Genomic DNA, 20,584 nt, shown 5'->3' on the forward strand with positions numbered 1-20,584 from the left:
CCAAGACAACTATATGAGAAACTCAACCGATTTCAACCAAATTTGGTAAGGATGTATAAGTCAAAACAAAATTCATAGGTTGTAAGATTTGTTGAGGTATCTCATAAATAAAAAAAAGGTTTTCATACTAAAGTTTCATTTTTGAGCGATCGTTTCTATGGCAGCTATATGAAATTAACCAAAATTAACCACATTTGTTAAGACAAATATAAGACAAAAGACAATGTATAAGCTGTAAGATTCGGTATCTCAAAAATAAAAAAAGTTTTTCATACTAAAGGTTAATTTTTGAGCGATCGTTTCTATGGCAGCTATATGATTTAGTAGTACGATTTTAACCAAATTTGGTCACGATATATAAGACAATATCAAATAAATAACTTGTGAGTTTGACCAAGTTATCTCAAGAAACAGCAAAGTTTTTAGTACTAAAACTTAAAGTTCGAAGGATAATTTCTTGACAAAATTAAAATACCCTTTGCAAGTGTATAAAAATGGAGAGAAAAAAATATAAGATAAATATGGGCATAGAGGAGGAAATATGTAACGCCGCTTAGGATGGATATCAGTTACGCAGGCGCAGAGACAGAGATAGAGAGAGGAACAGGGGGCGAGAGAGGGACAGGCAACAAAGACAGAGACAGGCTGAGACATGGCTTTTAGTCTGGCGTTGCAGATGAATCCAGATCGCATTACTATGTCGTCGACTTCGTCATCATCTTTATCGCGATACTGTCTAGTTATGGTTAAAGTTCCAGGAAATACTCGGTAGTAAAAATGCCCTTTGAACTCAGCGTGACTTTGCAGTTAAGTATCTAACGGATGCAATGAAACTGACCATCAGCAGCAGCAGCACATCTGCAGCAACTGAACAACATCAGCTGGCGATTTATTGAACATTTTAATTACGCCCCGCGGTCAGCAGTAATTTTCAAATTGAACCGAGCCATAAAGTGGCTTAGGATGCTGTATAGACTCTGACTCTGATGGCTATCAATGGGCAACAAACCGGAAAAAGCGTTGAATAAACAACGCCAACAACAGCAGCAACAACAACAGCAACAACAGCAACATTGTAAGCAAACAAACAAATGAATTGCGTGGATTTGCATGAGAAACTACAGTTAACAACATAACAACCTAGCAACAACAACCACTTTGGCTCAAGTGAAATGTGTACACAACAACAACCAACAACCAACAACAACGTACAACGACAACAAGCCAAATCTTAATGCTAAATGAGTTTTTCGGTAGCTTTTAGTTTGCTTCATGTGGCAACATCGTGAGGCGGCAATCTACTTGAAATTTCACGCTCTTTAAATAGCAAAAACAACAACAACAACAACTTGAGCACTGACAAGAACTTGAAGCTGCAACAACAATTAAATAAACCATTCACAGCACAAACACACACACACACACAAAATTTCATTTTCACTTGACGCATCAAATTAAATAACAAATAAAAAGCCCTTTAAAGAAAAATACAAGTGATGTACAGCAGCAACAACAACAAAAACAACAGCAGCAACAACAATCACATTATAATAACAACTAATTTTCTGTTCTTTTTTCACTACAAGTTGTGACTTTCACGTAATTAAATCAAATTTCAAATGAAATGAAAATTATTTATTAATTGCGCGCGCGAGAGCAACACAGAAAGTCACTTGAGATATCTTGACAGCTGAGAGTGGGAAGTGAGGAAGTGTGGGGTGGGGTTGGGGGGTGGTTTGTGTGGCATGCTACCCAAATCGTTGTATACACAAATTTGCATTGAATCAACAGCTTTTTGGTTTCAACTCAACAACATGCAACATTTGCGCCAGCATCAATTTGAATAACAAGTGGCTTTTGCATCTCTGAGATACTTTGAAACTAAAGATGCTCAAGTTACTAAAGATACTTTCTCACACAACAAACTGAAGTCGCTGTCAGTTACAGGACTTTAACATTAGCTATTTCTCTATCTGTATATTTTGCAGTGTTGGCATAAATCAAGAGAAATTCGAAATTTGAGAAATATACAAGAATAAACTGCATATTTAAGAATTGAAACAAAATTACATTCAAATGTTATCGACAGTTACTAGATAGTATATGGAAAGAGCAGCTTTACAGACAGCTAAAATCAATAATTAAATTTAATAATAATAATAATATTGAAATATTCATAGAAACTTTTTCCATAGTATTTAATATCCAGAAGATCTAAATGTAAATTATATAGATAAATTAATAATAAAAAATTCAAAGGCATCAGTGCTTGTAAAAATAACATTTAACTTTTAAAGATATATATTTTAAAACATATATTTATACATTTAAATATGCATTTTAAACTACAAAACAACAATAGACCCAAGGTCAGCTAAACTAATTAAATTTAAAAAATTTTTAACTTTAAAATTTAGTTGTTATTTAATAATTTAATAAACAAATTTAAAAGGCTTAAGAAATCAATGAAATATGTAAAGCCCTTAAGAAAATATAAAACTTTCTTTATACTAAGCACTGAGGTTTACTTTGCATGTTATATACACACACACACACTTGCCACATGTTGCAACAAGCCAAAATTAGCTGTCGAAAGTTTTTTTGACAAACAGCGTCATAATTGACACTTCATTTGAGGCAGGTAGAACAAAATACAAACATTGACCAAACTTTAGATGCCCCTGCAACCCGTGCGACCCGTGCAACATGCATAAAAGCAAAATTTGCTGCGCTAAATCAACAGCAGCAATTGAAGTTGCAGCACGGCAAAGAAATCAGCGGAAATGTCACTTTCTTTTCAATCAAAACGCAATTCATGGCACTCGAAAAGCATCAACGGACAAATGCAACATAAGGTCGTGCCACTTCATGAGGCGAGACGAAGCGCGCAACACTCGACACTGTTGGAAAAAAACAAAAAACAACAACAACAACAACGACAACAAAACGGAAAGGTAGCCACTGCTGTTGTTGCTGCTGTTGCAAGAGAAGAGCGTCCAGAAATACGATTTTCGAGTGGGGGCAACTGGGTGGGCCAGCTGAAAAAAAGGGGGGGCAGAAAGGAGGCAGAAGGGAGAGAGTGAGTGGAAAAGGGAAAGGCAATGGGAGAGGGAAGAGGGTAGAGAAAAGAGGAAGAGGGCTAACTGCCACTGACTGAACTTTAACCTGTGCCATGTCGAACGATGCACAGCAGAGACAGAAACAAGAAAGAAAGGTTAACAACGTTACACCGGTGATTTGATACCCTTTAAAAAAAATAATTGTATTATAAAGCAGCATGAAGTGCCCAAGAAAACTAATTTAATTTAGCTACAATATCATGAAAAATAAAAAAGAATTTCATACTAAAATTAAATTTAGTGATATATAAAACAATATTAAATAATTTTTGAATTTGTTTAGAAATCTCAAAAAAACAAGACTTGAATTCATCAGATCATTTCTATGGCAGCTATATAATATAGTGTTCCAATTCTCCTCCTTTTTGAAAGCGTTCTATATTTCATGACAAAATTTGAAATACCCTCAGCAAGTGTATAAAAATTAAACTCGAAAAAAAAAGAAGCGAACGCGACGCTTTAATTTGCAATTGCAATTCGTGGAAAATTCCCGTAACTAAAGCCTAGTTAAGGCACCTTTTTCCGCGTTTTCCGCACTCTCTGCCAGCTGCTGCGTCCCTTCAATTTACTGCCTGCCCAGTTGCCAGTTTGCTTGTCCAACAACATGGTAAATATTTAAAAATGTACTTAGCCAAAGTGAAAGAGACAAGCAGGCAGTCAGACTTACAAGTCAACATGGTAGGGAAAAGGGGAGAAGAGAGGGAGGAACAGTCAACTTTGAGACGGGAACAATGCGATGAGGCGACAGTTGCACATTTGAACAGATGCGACAAACAGCTGACTCCAAGATCTAAGCACTAAAACTCAATAATAAAGCCAGCCAGTGTAAATCACTAAGCCCCCCTCTCAAAAGAAAGGGGAGAAGGGAAGAAGTTCAAAAAGGGGGGCAGGTTGGTATTGCTGCGGGGCTTCAAACTGCAAGCAAACCAAATGCAAATGATTGGCATGGGAAGCGCTCGTTTCTGGATGAAGTGCAACCAAGAGACTAAAGACTCCAAGCTAAAGAAGTTAACTTCAATTATGTGCTAAGTAGCAAGGAGCCAACAAGCCAACAATTCAACAAGGCTACAATTAGTAAAGAAAATTGGTAACAAACTGAGTGAGAGTTGACTTCACTTCACTTCACTTAAACAAGTTGAGTTTGACTTGAGTTCAGCTAAGAGTTCGCCAAGTGGTTCACAATGACAGTTAACATGGCGTATGAGCAATGTTAAACAGCTTCAATTTGGAACTATTAACTTAACGATTGCTTAAGCTATCTAGAGATTCGATTCTATGTATTGAAAAAGCATGAAAGTTTTTAAAATTTGAAGTTTGTTGTCTATTTTTGTATTTTCGTTTCTAATTTATATTTAAAGCAGGACTTATATCTATAATTTACCCATTGTTTGGTATCTCGTTCGAAGACTTATTAGAAACTTTTTATTATTTAAATTTATAATTATTTCTTAACAATTTTTTGTTCTTATTTTTTCAAAACTATCTCTTACTTCGTTCTTTTTTAGGCTCTAAGATTTCATAAAATTTAATTTAAAAAAGATCTTTTTCGATTCCAAACCAACACTCTGTAAATATTTATTTTATTATTATTATTAATTATTCCTTGACAATTTTTTGTTCTTATTTTTGTAAAAGTACCTCTTAACTTTGTTCTTTTTTAGGCTCTAAGATTTCATAAAATTTAATTTAAAAAGGATCTCTTTCGATTCCAAACCAGCACTCTGTAAATATTTATTTTTTTAACTCATATATTTCAATTCATATTTTCTATTTCATTCAGCTCATTAGTTGTAAGGATTAATTTAACTTTTCCCAAATAAAATTATTTAAAATTAATTTCTAATTTGCAAAATTTAATAGAACCTTTGTCTAATTTGAGAATTTCATAGCCATAATAACTTTTCTCATCTAATTAAGTGCCCAGTTGGAATGTTTACTCCGACTGTGCATTCAAACATGCAATTATCAATATCAAAACTCAACTATAAAAAAAAGCACTTCCCTCTTTTATTGCATCTGCTTTAACTTCTCAGTTTGCCTACAATTAAGCTCCTCAATTAATTGCAGCTTAACTCATTAGAGTTCTGCAGTTTGAGGAATTTTTCTTCACGCATACAAGAACCCAGTGATTATTTAATTTGTGTGTGATAGCACTAAAAGAGGGAACTAAACAAGGGAAAAAGGCAAAGAAACAAATGTGCAAAAATGCTGTATGCAAAAGTACTTTGAAAACATTTAAATAGCTAAACAAAAGTCAGCAAAGGCTATAGAAATGTTGATGATGACAAAATAAAACATAAAAAAAAATATCTAAAGAAAGAGGAAGAAGGAGGAGGAACTACTGGCAAATGGTGAATATATTTAGAAAGTTTTGCTAGATGGAAAAGTTAGCAATGTCTGGGAAATGGCTGGCATTTATGGAAAGGAAGTGACGGGGTTGGGTTGACTTTTCGCACAAATTACCAAGTAAAGTAGCAAAGGGGCAGCAGTGAGAAGCATAGAGAGAAGTTAGCCAAGACTGTAGAGTGCGTTTGGCAGTTACCAAGGGTTACACACACGTACACACACACAGCTTAGCTGCATCAATTTCTTAATAACTTTTCATTTTTCCCTTGCTTCCGCTTGGCAAGTTGTGGCAGGGGCAGAGGCAGAGGGGCAGGGGTATTGCAACGAGTGCAGTCAAGCAATTTGTGGCATTATGTGAGGGTCTCGTTTGCCATTAACCTGCTGTATGTGGCAACTATTTTGAATGCAACCAGTGCCACAGACAAAGTCTAAGCTAAAGTCTCTCTTTCTCTCTTTTTCTGGACTTCTTTCTTGGCCTTCTGGCTTTTTATTACATTTAACCGTTTTCAATTTTAGTCTGGACCTTGTCCGCTGTTAATAAAAAAAAAATTACTGTTTACGTCTGCAACTGAGCGTCAATTTCGCACTTGCCAAGTGCAGCACACAAACATCATAAACACATTTGCCGGACAGTGTTGCCACAATTTCAGGAGCTAAAAAAAGTTGATAGTTTTAATAAAATTTTTGAGTTGTTAGAAATAGCTAAAATATTATCAAAACAACGCAAAAATAATTATAATCTTTTTCTATTAAGTCTTTAATTAGTATATCCAGATAATAGCTTTCTTACAATATAGAAAAAAAAAATTAGAATCATGAAACTTTGTTTTTTAATATATAAATGGAACCATTTTTTAGTGAATTATATTTCTTACATTGTTCTTTATGAGCTCTTATGAGACTAATGCATGTTCAAACCTTGCATTTCTGGATTTGAAAACCCCTGATCAAAATATTGTGTATCCGTTCCATTTATAAATTTATTTTGAAGCAACACAATATTTTTTCCTCAATATTCCCTTCACTAAAAGGATTTCCATACCTTAATTATAATTTTTAAAAATTGTTCACTAAGAATATATGAATTTTCTGACGTATATTGCAGTTTTCTAAAATAAACAGGTTTCTATAATAGATACTAGCATTCATTTTTTTGTTCCAACCAGCTTAGCTTAGCTATAAATTGGCTAAACTGACAGCACTGTTGTTGGCAGGCAAAGCAAATATGTGCGTTGGCAACACTTAGACGGCTCATGGAGAGCCAACGAGGAGACAAACAAGCTCAAAACGAGGCAAATATTTGCAACTGACAAGCGGAGTTTAAAATTTGACCCTTCCCCTGCCCCTTGTCGCTACCACAAAACGGGTGTTGCATCTAATCCAGAAAGCTGTTGAAATGCAATTTGTAACTTTAGATTTTAATTTAGTGTTCCCTTTTTTCTATTCAGCCACATCAATCAACAAACTTCTGATTTTATATATATATATTTATTTTTTCTAACTCTATTTGCAGAAGACGGCGACAGCGAAACCTACCAAATATCATTATTATCCACACAATCAACACATTTATCTGCTGCCCGAATGCGCCATACAGCAGGTCTGCAATGCGGTCTACGTGAGGCTCAACTACACCCAACCACTGTGCGCCTGTCCATCAAGGTGAGCTACACTTCCAATCCCCAACCCAATCCAAACTCCAGCTCCAGTTGCTTGTCAGTTTGCTTTTGCCTCCAACTGGGCTAGCAATTCCCCCAGAGACAGATAGCCAAGAGTAGACAGACAGCTGCTAAACACTAAACCCAATCTGTCGGGTTTTTCTCTTTCTTTTCCTATATATATATATTTTTTTTTTTTCCTGTTTTGCAGATATCGTGATCCCTGCTCGGCGAGTCTCAACGAGGATGATCAGCACACCACCAAATTGGTCGGTGATAATAAGAAGAAGGTAAGTCAAGATCTGTTCTACAATCTGCCATCTAACAGTAGGGGGCGTGCGATCCAAGCAAAACTACACTGAGCAAAACTTTAAATTAATGTGAAAAGGGTATAGAATTCAAGAACATTAATGTTGTTAAACTTAAAGCTTTCCAATGTGAAATATAAATTTTTTTATTTGAAATATAATTAAATTAGTAAGCTTTGAGGTTAGGCTTTATTTATTTGAGGTTAAGTCTGAATATTAATACAAATTTAGTAAAAGTACAACTCATTTTCAAAAGAGTTTCAATCTAGGTATAAGAAAAAACTAGAAAATTCCAATTCCTTAGGATTTATTTAGAACATAACCGAAAAGTTAATAAAATAAAATTTATAAAGAAAAATCAGTATTGATATTTTATGTTCCCTTAGCTTGTATCAAATAAAAACAAAAATATATTATTAGAAGTTTTTCTCTACAAATTGGGAGCAGGCTAATTAAAGACTAGTTTAAATAAAATATATGAGCACTTTTGATTTTTTAAAATTCTTTTTTTTCTTAGCGCTGTTCTCCATTTTTCTCTATAAAGATTATGCTCAGTGTAGTGCAATTCGTAGCTAAGTAATTGGTATTCAATGATAGATCTTATAGCTGAGCACGACCAGCTTAGATTGCTTGAAAGAGATTTCCTGGAAGGATACTCAAGAATCGATCCCCCGCTTGTGTGTACAACCCGCTGCCTCTATGCTCCCCCTCTCTCACCCCTTGCCACACGCTGTGGCATGTGTGTGGCAAACTCACGTAGTCAATTAGTAGACGGGGCGCATAATTGAGTTATAAGTGCTGCTGGCCCGATACAAAAGAAAAACTTCGTAGAAATTAAATAATAAAGCATATTTTTAATAGTTTAATGGGGGACAGGTGGTCCAGCGTGGGCTGTAGCTCAAGAGGGAAGAGTGGAGAGTGGAGAGTGGGAGGGGGGGACATATATGATGCATAATTATTGTACAACAAAGTTTACCGTTGAATGCCACACTTGTGGTTGGTGTATATATATAGAAAAGTATTCATGTCTTGCCGGAACTGTACCAGAAGCTCAAGTAAATTATGAAAATGCGTTTAACGCTCTGCCCCACAGACAAAAGGAGACAAACTGGGGAGGTGAGAAGTGAGTAGTGAGTAGCTAGAAAAACTGGCACAACAACAAACTGGGAGAAAAACAAAACTTAACTGGCAGGCCACATTAACCTGAATGGCAGCCAATTGGCAGCCAATGGAAGCGGGCGAAAGGAAATGCCAATGGCAGCCACATGCAAAGAGCGCCGCAAGTCAATCAAATTATTGACAGCAGCAACAACAACAAGTTGCAACAACAACAACAACAACTACAATAACAGTAGCTGCCCAGCTGGTAACACGAAAAATCTGTTAAAGGACAATCATGTCAGGCAATTGAAAGCAGATCAGCAATTGGCGTGCAATTTGAGCCTGAGCTTAGGCTAATGTGGCACAAACACGCCCCCTCAACTTCCCCCTCCCTGTCTGCCACCTGCAACCAAAAATCAACGCTCTAGGCTTTGATGTAAGTGACAGCTACTTGTTCGCAAAAAACCAAAAAGTCTCGAAAAAAAGGAACAAACTCAGTTGCATGTTAACTTTCAATTTGCTCCATGATCAATGATATCAGCATAGACAATAGCAAAGGCGAAAGAGAGAGGGAGTAAGTGAGACAGAGAGAGAGAGAGAGAGAGAGAGAGAGAGAGAGAGAGAGAGAGAGAGCAAGAGCTAAGGTCGCTTAGCAACTTTCTTTAACGCCCTGTGGGCAATCAAACAGACGCCGCCAAGTGAATGTCTAATTGGCAGCCTAGAAGAACATAAGCTCCTATATTTACTAGCCTAGCTATTAGCCAAGTCTAGACAGTCTAACGGCATACATGTAGGCATATTAAACTTTACTACCATTCCCATTCCAAAACAGGCAATTACGTTGGCCAAAACCTGCGAGGCAACAACCGAAATGCGCGAATGTCGCTCCCCCAAGGATTGGTCCCTGTTGGCACTGCAAAATACACGCACTGGCAAGTCACACTATCTCGTCATCTGTCGCTGTCCCGATCACTTCAAGATGGGTAAGTCTACACTCAAAATAATAGAAACAACTTTAACTAATCCTCAAAATTGATTAGGCAATAGTTAGCGAAATATGTTGATTTATAATGTAACGACTAAAACCAAATTTTAACTTCTACTTAAAATTGACTTAGCTATGTTGTGTGAAAAATTTAGTCTCGTAGCTCTGACCGTTTTGATTTCTCAATGATCAGTGAGTCAGTCATAGTTAGGAAAATATGTTGATTTATAATGTAACGACTTAAATCGAATTTAAACTTCTACTTAAAATTGTCTAAGCTATGTTGTGTGAAAATTTTAGGCTCTTTACCGTTTTGACTTCTCAATGATCAGTGAGTCAGTCATAGTTAGGAAAATATGTTGATTTATAATGTAACGACTTAGACCGAATTTTAACTTCTATTTAAAATTGTCTTAGCTATGTTGTGTGAAAATTTCAATCTCGTAGCTCTGACCGTTTTGACTTCTCAATGTTCAGTGAGTCAGTCATAGTTAGGCAAATATGTTGACTTATAATGTAACGACTTAGACCGAATTTAAACTTCTACTTAAAATTGTCTGAGCTATGTTGTGTGAAAATTTTAGTCTCGTAGCTCTTACCGTTTTGACTTCTCAATGATCAGTGAGTCAGTCATAGTTAGTGAAATATATTGATTTATAATGTAACGAATTTAACCAAATTTTAACTTCTACTTAAAATTGTCTTAGCTAAGTTGTGTGAAAATTTTAGTCTCGTAGCTCTAACCGTTTTGACTTCTCAATGATCAGTGAGTCAGTCAGTGAGGACAAAGAGTTTTACGTATTAGGACACGATTTTCATAGTTTTTTACACTTATATAAAATGTATTCCTTCGTTTTACAGAGGGACCCATGGCCCATGATCAGCCCACATATGCCAGCGTGCCCGGAATACGTGTCTTTGGCATGATGTGCGTCAAGCCGGGCTATTCGGTGCGTAAACCAAGTGCACAGCCGCCCAAGCGTTATCAGCTACAGAAACCCTTCTATCGTCCAAGCTCGGGAGGAAGCGGAGGACTTGGTGGACTTGGGGGACAAAAGGATTCCTACGGTAGACCCATCTATGGTGCGGGCAGTCAAGTGAGCAGTTCGGCGATCAGTGCCAACTATCAGCCACAGGATCAATCGTTCCAGAGTGGAGGCAGTAGCTCCTATCAATATCTGAACCGTCCGGAGAGCACACATACGCACAGTTCGCCCAATTTCCGACCGGATCAGTTTGCACTCAACGGTTTTCCGGGCAGCAACTATGGACGCAACAATGAGAGACGCGGCGAGGCGCCGCCAATTGAGGCAGCCGCCGAGGAGCGCGAACAGACGCCCAGCAGCAGCACACAGGCCAGCGATGAGATGGAGGCCCGCACCACGCTCCAAGCGGAATCAAATTTGAACTCCGAACGGAGCGAATCTCCGGCGCCGGAGCTAACGACGTTGCCGGAGACGAGCCGGGTCAAGAGATCTCTGTACAAGGATGAATATGAGCCTGAGTTCCCGTGGGATCGTGTACTGGAATTCCAACAGACCATTGTCTGGGATTAGGCTATCCAGGATCAGGCCGAAATCCTAGAGTAGTTAAATTTTTTCTAGCACAAAATTTTGAAGCGAACCAGGAATTTTGGAATAATCTGAAAAGTACTGTGACTGAAGCAAAAGGATCGCGAGGCGAGGAATGGGATTCATCTCCGACTAACGGGATCAATGACTACGTGAGAGGCGGTTTTACGTTACGTAACGTGACGTAATGTAGCGTAGCGTAACGTAACGTAACGTACTTACAATTAGCTGATAAGCACCCTAAACATTAAGCATTTGAAATGGCATTTTCCGATCATCTGTTTGATCGTCTCTTAATTTAAATAATAATACTCGTACGTATTTTCTATTTATTGAACAATTACGAATTAATTAAACAATTACGCGCCCACGTCCCGCCCACACTAATTGTTTAATTAATTTGTTTTGCATGTAACCTAAACATGGCCTCAATTTAATAACATTTAAACATACATATTTAAAAAAAAATAAAACAATATTTAGTTTAGTTCCAAGAAATTGATAAATTGAATGAAAAAAATTCTAAAATGAAAATATATTTATATTTAGTTTCTTATTTATGATAGACTTAAGCTGCATTTACTAGTAGTTAAATTAAAACCACAAATCATCATTGTGAACAAAAAAGATTCGCGCATCAAAATTTATTAATAAATCAAGAATTTCATGCTGTTTACGGCAAATTCGAAATGCAAATGTAATAAATTATTTATACATTTTAGTTAAATAAATAATAAATGCAATTGCAATGATTTTATGACTATATTCAATTATATTATTGAAAAAACATCTGAAAGGCTGGGATTAAAAAAACTTCAGAAAAAAAAAAAAGATTTTCGGAAATAAATCAAATCTAGGTGCGGAATCAACGAAAAGGCCATAATTTGATCAACTTGATATTCCGCATGAAAGTCGGTTTAGTTTTGACAAAGTTATGAGAGTTTAAAGATTTCCATAAAGTGTCAAGGGGTAGGTATGGAAAAATATGACAGTGATGACAAAAATATTGAATTTTCTAAGTAATCAAAATTTTAATGCAGAATCAATTTAGAGACCAAATAAAGAATATATTGATATTCCGCATGAAAATCTGTTTAGTTTTGACAAAGTTATGAGAGTTTAAAGATTTCGATAAAGTGTTAAGGGGTAGGTATGGAAAAAAATGACAGTGAAGACCAAAATATCGAATTTTCTAAGTAATTAAAATTTTGATGCAAAATCAATTTAGAGACCAAATAATGAATAAATTGATATTCCGCATGAAAATCGGGTTAGTTTTGACAAAGTTATGAGAGTTTGAAGATTTCGATAAAGTGTTAAGGGATAGGTATGAAAAAAAAACGACAGTGATGACCAAAATATCGAATTTTTTAAGTAATTAAAATTTTAATGCGGAATCAATTTAGAGACCAAATAATGAATAAATTGATATTCCGCATAAAAATCGGTGAAGTTTTGACAAAGTTATGAGAGTTTGAAGATTTCGATAAAGTGTTAAGGGGTAGGTATGGAAAAATATGACAGTGATGACCAAAATATCGAATTTTCTAAGTAATAAAAATTTTAATGCAGAATCAATTTAGAGACCAAATAACGAATAAATTGATATTCCGCATGAAAATCGGTTAAGTTTTGGCAAAGTTATGAGAGTTTGAAGATTTTAAAAACATGGAGACTTCAAATCCCCTCTATATATTTTCCTACGGAAAAACATATAAACTCTTTGCTCTTATGGATTTTTGAGGTATAAATTGGTTATAAATTAGAATGGTATAGTGGAAAACTTACCCAACATTTCAGCGTTGACCACGATGTTACAGCTATACATGGGCGTAACCAGACGCTGTGGCTGATTCTGAAAAGCCTGACGACAAACCTCCTTTGCGGCAGTTAATACCTGACCTGTAGGTTGAAAGAGCAACAAGTTATGGATAGAATCAAATGTAATATATAAATAATTAAAAAAGATTCACCTGAAAAGGGTCCAAAGCCGCGAGCATTCAAATCCTCGCCCTCGGACTGCACTGACCACTCGAGGACAGCAAAGCAGACACCCTGCATCGGCTCCTCACAAAGTGGACCAGCGCCAGTTGTCAACTGAAAGCCATTGACCAGAGAGCTATTGAAATCCCGTCGTGGATCGTTCACATTACGCACATCCGTATCGGAGCTCTTTGAGTGTGTAGACCAGAAATCCGGCTGTTCATAGTCGCTGAGATTGAGTAAAATATTCGTGCCGCAATTACGTGGTCCCAGCGCCCAAATGCGTTCCACGAGCTCCTCAGGTGTGAGGTTACTCAGGCCATGGAACTGCAGCTCGGCGAGCGTCACAATCAGTTGACTCTTGATGGAAGCCAACAACGCGGTGAACTTCTCTGAGAGCAGCGTGTTACGAGGTGTGGCAGACAACTCCTGGCAGAGAGAACATCATTAGTTTAATCTAGTAGGATAGGATAGAAACGAGTGAACTCGACTTTGAGTAACCCTCGAAAGCTTCAAACTCGTATAACTTTGTCAAAACTAAACCGATTTTCATGCGGAATATCACTTTAGTCATTATTTGGCCTTTAAATTTATTCTGCATCAATAGTTTAAATATTAAGAATATTCGATATTTTGGTCTTCACTGTCATTTTTTTCCATACCTACCCCTTAACACTTTATCAAAATCTTCAAACTCTTATAACTTTGTCAAAACTCAACCGATTTTCATGCGGAATATCAATTTATTCATTATTTGGACTCTAAATTGATTCTGCATCAAAATTTTAATTACTTAGAAAATTCGATATTTTGGTCCTTAATGTCATTTTTTTCCATACCTACCCCTTAACACTTTATCAAAAACTTCAAACTCGTATAACTTTGTTAAAACTAAACCGATTTTCATGCGGAATATCAATATATTCATTATTCGGTCTCTAAATTGATTTTGCATCAAAATTTTAATTACTTAGAAAATTCGATATTTTGGTCATCACTGTCATTTTTTCCATACCTACCCCTTAACACTTTATCAAAATCTTCAAACTCTCATAACTTTGTCAAAACTAAACCGATTTTCATGCGGAATATCAATTCATCATTATTTGGTCTCTAAATTGATTCCTCATTAAAATTTAAATTATTTAGAAAATTTGATATTTTGGTCATCACTGTCATTTTTTTCCATACCTACCCCTTAACACTTTATCAAAAACTTCAAACCCTCATAACTTTGTCAAAACTTAACCGATTTTCATGCGGAATATCAATTCATCATTATTTGGTCTCTAAATTGATTCCTCATTAAAATTTAAATTATTTAGAAAATTTGATATTTTGGTCATCACTGTCATTTTTTTCCATACCTACCCCTTAACACTTTATCAAAAACTTCAAACCCTCATAACTTTGTCAAAACTTAACCGATTTTCATGCGGAATATCAATTTATACATTATTTGGTCTCTAAATTGGTTCTGCATTAAAATTTAAACTACTTAGAAAATTCAATATTTTGGTCATCACTGTCATTTTTTCCATACCTACCCTTAACACTTTATCAAAACTTCAAACCCTCATAACTTTGTCAAAACAACTGATTTTCATGCGGAATATCAATTTATTCATTATTCGGTCTCTAAATTGATTTTGCATCAAAATTTTAATTACTTAGAAAATTCGATATTTTGGTCATCACTGTCATTTTTTCCATACCTACCCCTTAACACTTTATCAAAATCTTCAAACTCTCATAACTTTGTCAAAACTAAACCGATTTTCATGTGGAATATCAATTTATTCATTATTCGGTCTCTAAATTGATTTTGCATCAAAATTTTAATTACTTAGAAAATTCGATATTTTGGTCATCACTGTCATTTTTTCCATACCTACCCCTTAACACTTTATCAAAATCTTCAAACTCTCATAACTTTGTCAAAACTAAACCGATTTTCATGCGGAATATCAATTCATCATTATTTGGTCTCTAAATTGATTCCTCATTAAAATTTAAATTATTTAGAAAATCTGATATTTTGGTCATCACTGTCATTTTTTTCCATACCTACCCTTAACACTTTATCAAAACTTCAAACCCTCATAACTTTGTCAAAACTTAACCGATTTTCATGCGGAATATCAATTTATACATTATTTGGTCTCTAAATTGGTTCTGCATTAAAATTTAAACTACTTAGAAAATTCAATATTTTGGTCATCACTGTCATTTTTTTCCATACCTACCCCTTAACACTTTATCAAAAACTTCAAACCCTCATAACTTTGTCAAAACTTAACCGATTTTCATGCGGAATATCAATTTATTCATTATTCGGTCTCTAAATTGATTTTGCATCAAAATTTTAATTACTTAGAAAATTCGATATTTTGGTCATCACTGTCATTTTTTCCATACCTACCCCTTAACACTTTATCAAAATCTTCAAACTCTCATAACTTTGTCAAAACTAAACCGATTTTCATGCGGAATATCAATTTATTCATTATATGGTCTCTTAATTGATTTTGCATCAAAATTTTAATTACTTAGAAAATTCGGTATTTTGGTCTTCACTGTCATTTTTTTCCATACCTACCCCTTAACACTTTATCAAAATCCTCAAATTCTCATAACTTTGTCAAAACTTAACCGATTTTCATGCGGAATATCAATTTATTCATTATTTGGACTCTAATTTGATTCTGCATCAAAATTTTAATTACTTAGAAAATTCGATATTTTGGTCATCACTGTCATTTTTTTCCATACCTACCCCTTAACACTTTATCAAAATCTTCAAACTCTCATAACTTTGTCAAAACTAAACCGATTTTCATGCGGAATATCAATTTATTCATTATTTGCCTTCTTTTTTGATTCTGCATCAAAATAGGAAATTTTAATTTTTTGCCCCCCCTGTCCATTTTTTTCCATACTTTCCAACTCACCTTAAAGACGTTGGAATGCTGCTCGAGCAGCTCCACAGCTGCCTGTGGCAAAGGCAACGCAATGACCCGCAGTGTTCCCAGCTTATTGAGTGTCTGCTGGACGGCAATCTTCTTGGTGACATCCTTGTCGTCGGCTGTTTTGACAATCGCCTCGTTGACCATATCAACTGTCGCATCGGGGACAATGGTCTCCCTAAAGGACACTATTGGCTTGGACACATTCACCTTGATCTTGGCATAGCTCTGCTCCAGGTCATGAACACACTTCTCCACATGCACCTCACCAAGTGTGGTGATTACATGCTCTCCCGTGGGAGCCACCGATACCTGGACACATGCATCCGCTTGGTTGAGCAACTTGAGTCCCTTCACCAGCTTGGGCATATCCTGTGGCTGCACTGGCTCAATGGCCACTCTCAGTATAGGCGTGGCCATGATGCTCAGCTCACTGAACGAGGTGCAGTCCAAGCTGCTGCTCAGTGTCGCCGTCTTGACAATGTGCGTCTCCAAACCGCCAATGCCCACAATATTGCCAGCTGGCACCTCATCCAACAGCTGCAGTTCGCCACCCATGAACATGTAGAGTTCTCCCACTGTCACCCGAGTGGCATGTGGCGCCGTCTCCAGTTCGCGATGCTGGGGCTGGCGAGGATCATGCTTGGGCGTCAGATTATACAGTTGCATGCCGCGTCGCAAGGTGCCGCTAAAGACTCGGGCAAAGGCAATGAACTCGTATTCATTGCGCTCCAGCTCAGGAATGGGTGCAAGAGTGGATTCCTCCTCTCCTTCAGCTGACTTGGTGCTTAGCTGCTCCACTCCCTCCAGCAGCTTGTCCAGCGTTGTCTCCTCACTTTGCTGCTTGCGCTCCTCAATGCGTCGACGCACTTCATCGCGACGCTGCTGCAGCTCCTGATCCGTCAAACGCTTGGGACGATTCTGTGGTAATTGTGTGACATGTACAGGTGACATCTTGGACACAAAGGCTATGACATTCTCACTTTGTGCATTACAATTCTTGAAGCTCTCCTTCAATGCCAACGTTGCTGCTGGCAGGGATTTCAGCTCCACATTGGCGGGATACAGCAATCTCTGAGCACGCTCCTCGCTGATGTGGTTCGGTGGTGGCACATGACGCACCACCATCTCCAGCACGCTGCGATCAATGGGCAACCACTGACTGAAGACAGTTTTAATTTGCAGCTTGGCATCTGTGACACGTAGATCTCGTGCCGCCAGCTTGAGTCCCAGTTTCTCAGCTATGAGTGGCAGCTTATCCTTGTCCTTTCTCACGACAATGATGTCGTAGAGACTCCAAATGTTCTCCAGCACAAACTGCACAAACATGGGCTTCTTGGCCTTCTCCTGTGCACCAGCCATAGCACTTTTCTTCTTGCTGTTGTAATAGAAATCTCCCCAGAGCACTTGCTCCAACTCGGATCTCTTCATTTCCAAACGCTCCGCATAGGTGGCAGCAAAATCTCCCACAGAAAAAGCCCAGCCATCGTAGGCGGAGCAAAAGACCACATTGCCTGCAGCAGGCGAGAAATATAGCTCCGAGTCATCCACTTGCTCCAGTGCAGATTCATAGTTATCCTTGTCATTGATATCCTCCTTGGCCAGCACATCGGAGGCAAATATGCTGCCCAGCACAGCGTTCACTTGCTCCAGCACTTGTGTCAAATGAAAGTAAGCATCCAGTGGCGTCAATTGCTTCTCCAGTATCAAACGATCCAGCTTATTGAGCAGCAACACAGGTTTCAACTGTTCCTCGTAGATTTGCTTGAGACAGGCACGTGTCTGGGGTCCCACTCCCTCCACCACGTCCACGACGACAATGGCGCCATCACACAGTCGCACTGCAGTGGACACTTCACTGGAGAAGTCCACATGACCAGGTGAATCAATCAGATTTATCAGATAGTCCGCATTTCTGTTGTCCTGATAATAAAGTGAGATGCTGCTGCTCTTCATGGTGATGCCGCGCTCCTGTTCATCTTGGCGGCTATCCAAATAACGCAGCTTTCCTGCACAATAACAAACATTTCACATAAACATGAAATGTTTACAACAACAATAACAATAACAAACCTGCCATGCGTTGTGAAATAATTCCATTGCTGGCCACGAGGGAATCCGCCAGCGTCGTCTTGCCATGATCCACGTGCGCCAATATACATATATTGCGCACCTTTTGTTGTTTCGCTTGCAGCAGCACCAGGTCTTTTGTCTCCACCACAGGCATTTTCTTATTTTAATTTTAACTTTAACCTGTTGCCAAAACTGTTTTCAAACAAATATGCTTACAATCGTTTTTGCTATCGATACCAGCAACGAGTACTTGCAAAAGCTCAATCAGCTGTTTTGCCAATTGGCATCGATATGCGTGGCAATAGTATCGATAAGCACATGTAAATAAATCACTTATCGATAGCTGTAACTTGTTATCTATATTTATAATGCAATTATAAGCAAAGTTTTAAATGTGCAATTAAATCAGGGACGGTAAATAATGATTGTTTTTTTTTTAATTGAAAAAATAGTAATTTATATTTGTATGAATGAAACACATTTCGATATTTGTAACTTTTTATCTATATTTACAATACAATAAAAAGCAAAGTTATAAAAATGCATTTCGATCATATTTGTGTGAATTGCTGATAGTTTAGTCATGTATAAGTATTACAAGCGCTCAGGTATGCTGGACAGTGGTTTACTTAATGGCGCAATTAGCCAATTTGCTGGTCAGCTGCTCTCCCTCCGCTGTCAATAGGAAGTTGTCCTTCCAAACGGCAACGCCATCGCCATTAGTTTTGAAATCAACAGATAGTTTTTCCCACACTTTCTTCTTGGGATTCAGCTGTTCATCGGGCGTGCCACTGTAGCCCTCAAAGGCAAGTCGACTGCCTGCGGCAGCCTTGGCCGGCACCACAATTGGCTCCACAACGGTGTGATCAGCGCTGTTTAAAGATTAAGGATTAACAAATGATTTTCAACTGGAGAAACTGAGCTTACTTGGATGTGCACAAGACCATGCCCTCAGACAGAATGCCACGCATCTTGGAGGGCTTCAGATTGCAGAGCACAGCCACCAGACGCTGATCCAGCTCCTCCACCGTAACAAACTTCACCAGACCACTGATGATAGTGCGTGGTTGCGCCTCCGCCAGATCAATCTTGAGAACATACAGAGTATCGGCATCCGGATGACGTGCCACTTCAATGACCTTGCCCACACGTATGTCCAGACGATGTGGTGCATCCTCATCCCCTCCAGCTGCAGCAGCAGGTGCTGCATTTGCCTTAACCTTGGCTGGTGGTGGATAGGCGGTGGCAGTCAGCTTTCTAAAAAATTACTCAAGTTAAACCTGATCTTGTACAGCATTAACGATTACTCACTGTAGTTCTGGTGTTTCGAAAGCCTTGCGAATGGGCTCCAGCAAGCGGTTGATGTATTTCTCCACAGACGCCTTTAGATCACCCGGATGCAGCTTGTTGTCCGCATAGTATTGCTCCAGTTCCTCGTACTTGAGGAAGGTAACATCGCCACCATTATCAGCAGCTCGATGGATCTCAAATCCTTCGCCTTCCTTGAACAACGAGTAGAGCACATGCTTTACAAAGGAGAGCAAACCATTATCAGCTATATTTCCAGGTTCACAGAACGCCTTCTTCAACTTCTTCTTGACATTGGCAGGCGAATCGAGCAGATCGATTTTGGAATCATCTTCGGAGGAGGACATCTTGCCACCAGCCAAACCGGGCACTGCAATAAATCAGATTTGTTAAACATTTATCAAGTATTATAAACTCATTTATGACTCACCCATGGGGTTCATGAAATGTATGCGCTTCTCGTAGCCCAGCTGTGGCAAATACTTCTCGGCAAAGGTAAAGATCTTGCGTTGATCAACGCCACCGAACTGGGCATCCACCTTCAAGTACTCCTCGTCCAAGCCTTGCAATCCCGGATACAACAGACCCGAAAGCAGCGGATATTCCACCTGCTTAACAACCTCAGCGCCCGCCTTTTTAGCATCATGTATGGTGACCAGTGAGCTGAGCTTGTACACATCCAAAGTGTACTCCTTGGACAACTGATAGTCGCTGCCCTTGACAAACTTCAGCTTTTCCAGTGGGACGCCAATGGATGTCAACATTGCCTTGATCACCTGCTCGTAATACTGTGCGCGCAGCTCCAGCAGCGTCCAGGGCGCCTTCATGTTGTCCAGATAGGCATGCAGATCGGCAAACAGTATGGTCACCTCACATCCCGCCTTGAGAAAGTCCGCAATCTTGGACATGGGCACAAAGTAGGCGACATGCGGCTTTCCTGTCGTTGCCGTACCCCAGTAGATTTTCAAGTCGCGCTCCTGCAGCACTTTGGTCAGCCGATCCTCGCCCAATGTCTCCTGCAGGTTGCGTGTAATGATTTGTTTCTTCTCCTCGACGCTTAAAGTTGTTCCAACCATTTTGATTTTGCAATTTGATGATCTTTTTTGTTGCACGCTATGCGAAATAGTTGGTTGAAAAAGAGGAAGAGAACTGCATGCGTGGTGGCA

General features: G+C 38.2%; 3 protein-coding genes across 3 annotated transcripts in view; 1 reads left to right on the forward strand and 2 right to left on the reverse strand.

Moving 5' to 3' along the window:
• LOC117786435 overlaps positions 1-11,356 on the forward strand; it is a 31,079-nt gene extending 19,723 nt beyond the window's left edge. The window contains exons 2-5 of the mRNA XM_034624694.1: positions 6,979-7,127; positions 7,335-7,413; positions 9,365-9,515; positions 10,379-11,356. Coding sequence (XP_034480585.1) covers positions 6,979-7,127; positions 7,335-7,413; positions 9,365-9,515; positions 10,379-11,073 — 1,074 coding nt within the window. The 3' untranslated portion in view covers positions 11,074-11,356. The remainder of the gene's footprint in view (positions 1-6,978; positions 7,128-7,334; positions 7,414-9,364; positions 9,516-10,378) is intronic.
• LOC117786434 (elongation factor-like GTPase 1) overlaps positions 1-18,358 on the reverse strand; it is a 93,004-nt gene extending 74,646 nt beyond the window's left edge. The window contains exons 1-4 of the mRNA XM_034624693.1: positions 18,111-18,358; positions 16,023-18,046; positions 13,062-13,500; positions 12,877-12,990 (exon numbers count right to left, since the gene is read on the reverse strand). Coding sequence (XP_034480584.1) covers positions 12,877-12,990; positions 13,062-13,500; positions 16,023-18,046; positions 18,111-18,264 — 2,731 coding nt within the window. The 5' untranslated portion in view covers positions 18,265-18,358. The remainder of the gene's footprint in view (positions 1-12,876; positions 12,991-13,061; positions 13,501-16,022; positions 18,047-18,110) is intronic.
• Positions 18,359-18,596: 238 nt separating this feature from the next.
• On the reverse strand, positions 18,597-20,568 carry LOC117788184 (tyrosine--tRNA ligase, cytoplasmic). Its single transcript, XM_034626859.1, has 4 exons — positions 19,849-20,568; positions 19,422-19,788; positions 19,038-19,367; positions 18,597-18,982 (listed from the first exon to the last, which is right to left on the reverse strand). The coding sequence occupies exons 1-4, from the start codon at positions 20,492-20,494 to the stop codon at positions 18,736-18,738; spliced, it is 1,590 nt and encodes a 529-aa protein (XP_034482750.1). The 5' UTR covers positions 20,495-20,568; the 3' UTR covers positions 18,597-18,735.
• Positions 20,569-20,584: the final 16 nt, after the last annotated feature.

Source organism: Drosophila innubila, assembly GCF_004354385.1.
Source record: "Drosophila innubila isolate TH190305 chromosome 3L unlocalized genomic scaffold, UK_Dinn_1.0 0_D_3L, whole genome shotgun sequence".
NCBI lineage: Eukaryota > Metazoa > Arthropoda > Insecta > Diptera > Drosophilidae > Drosophila > Drosophila innubila.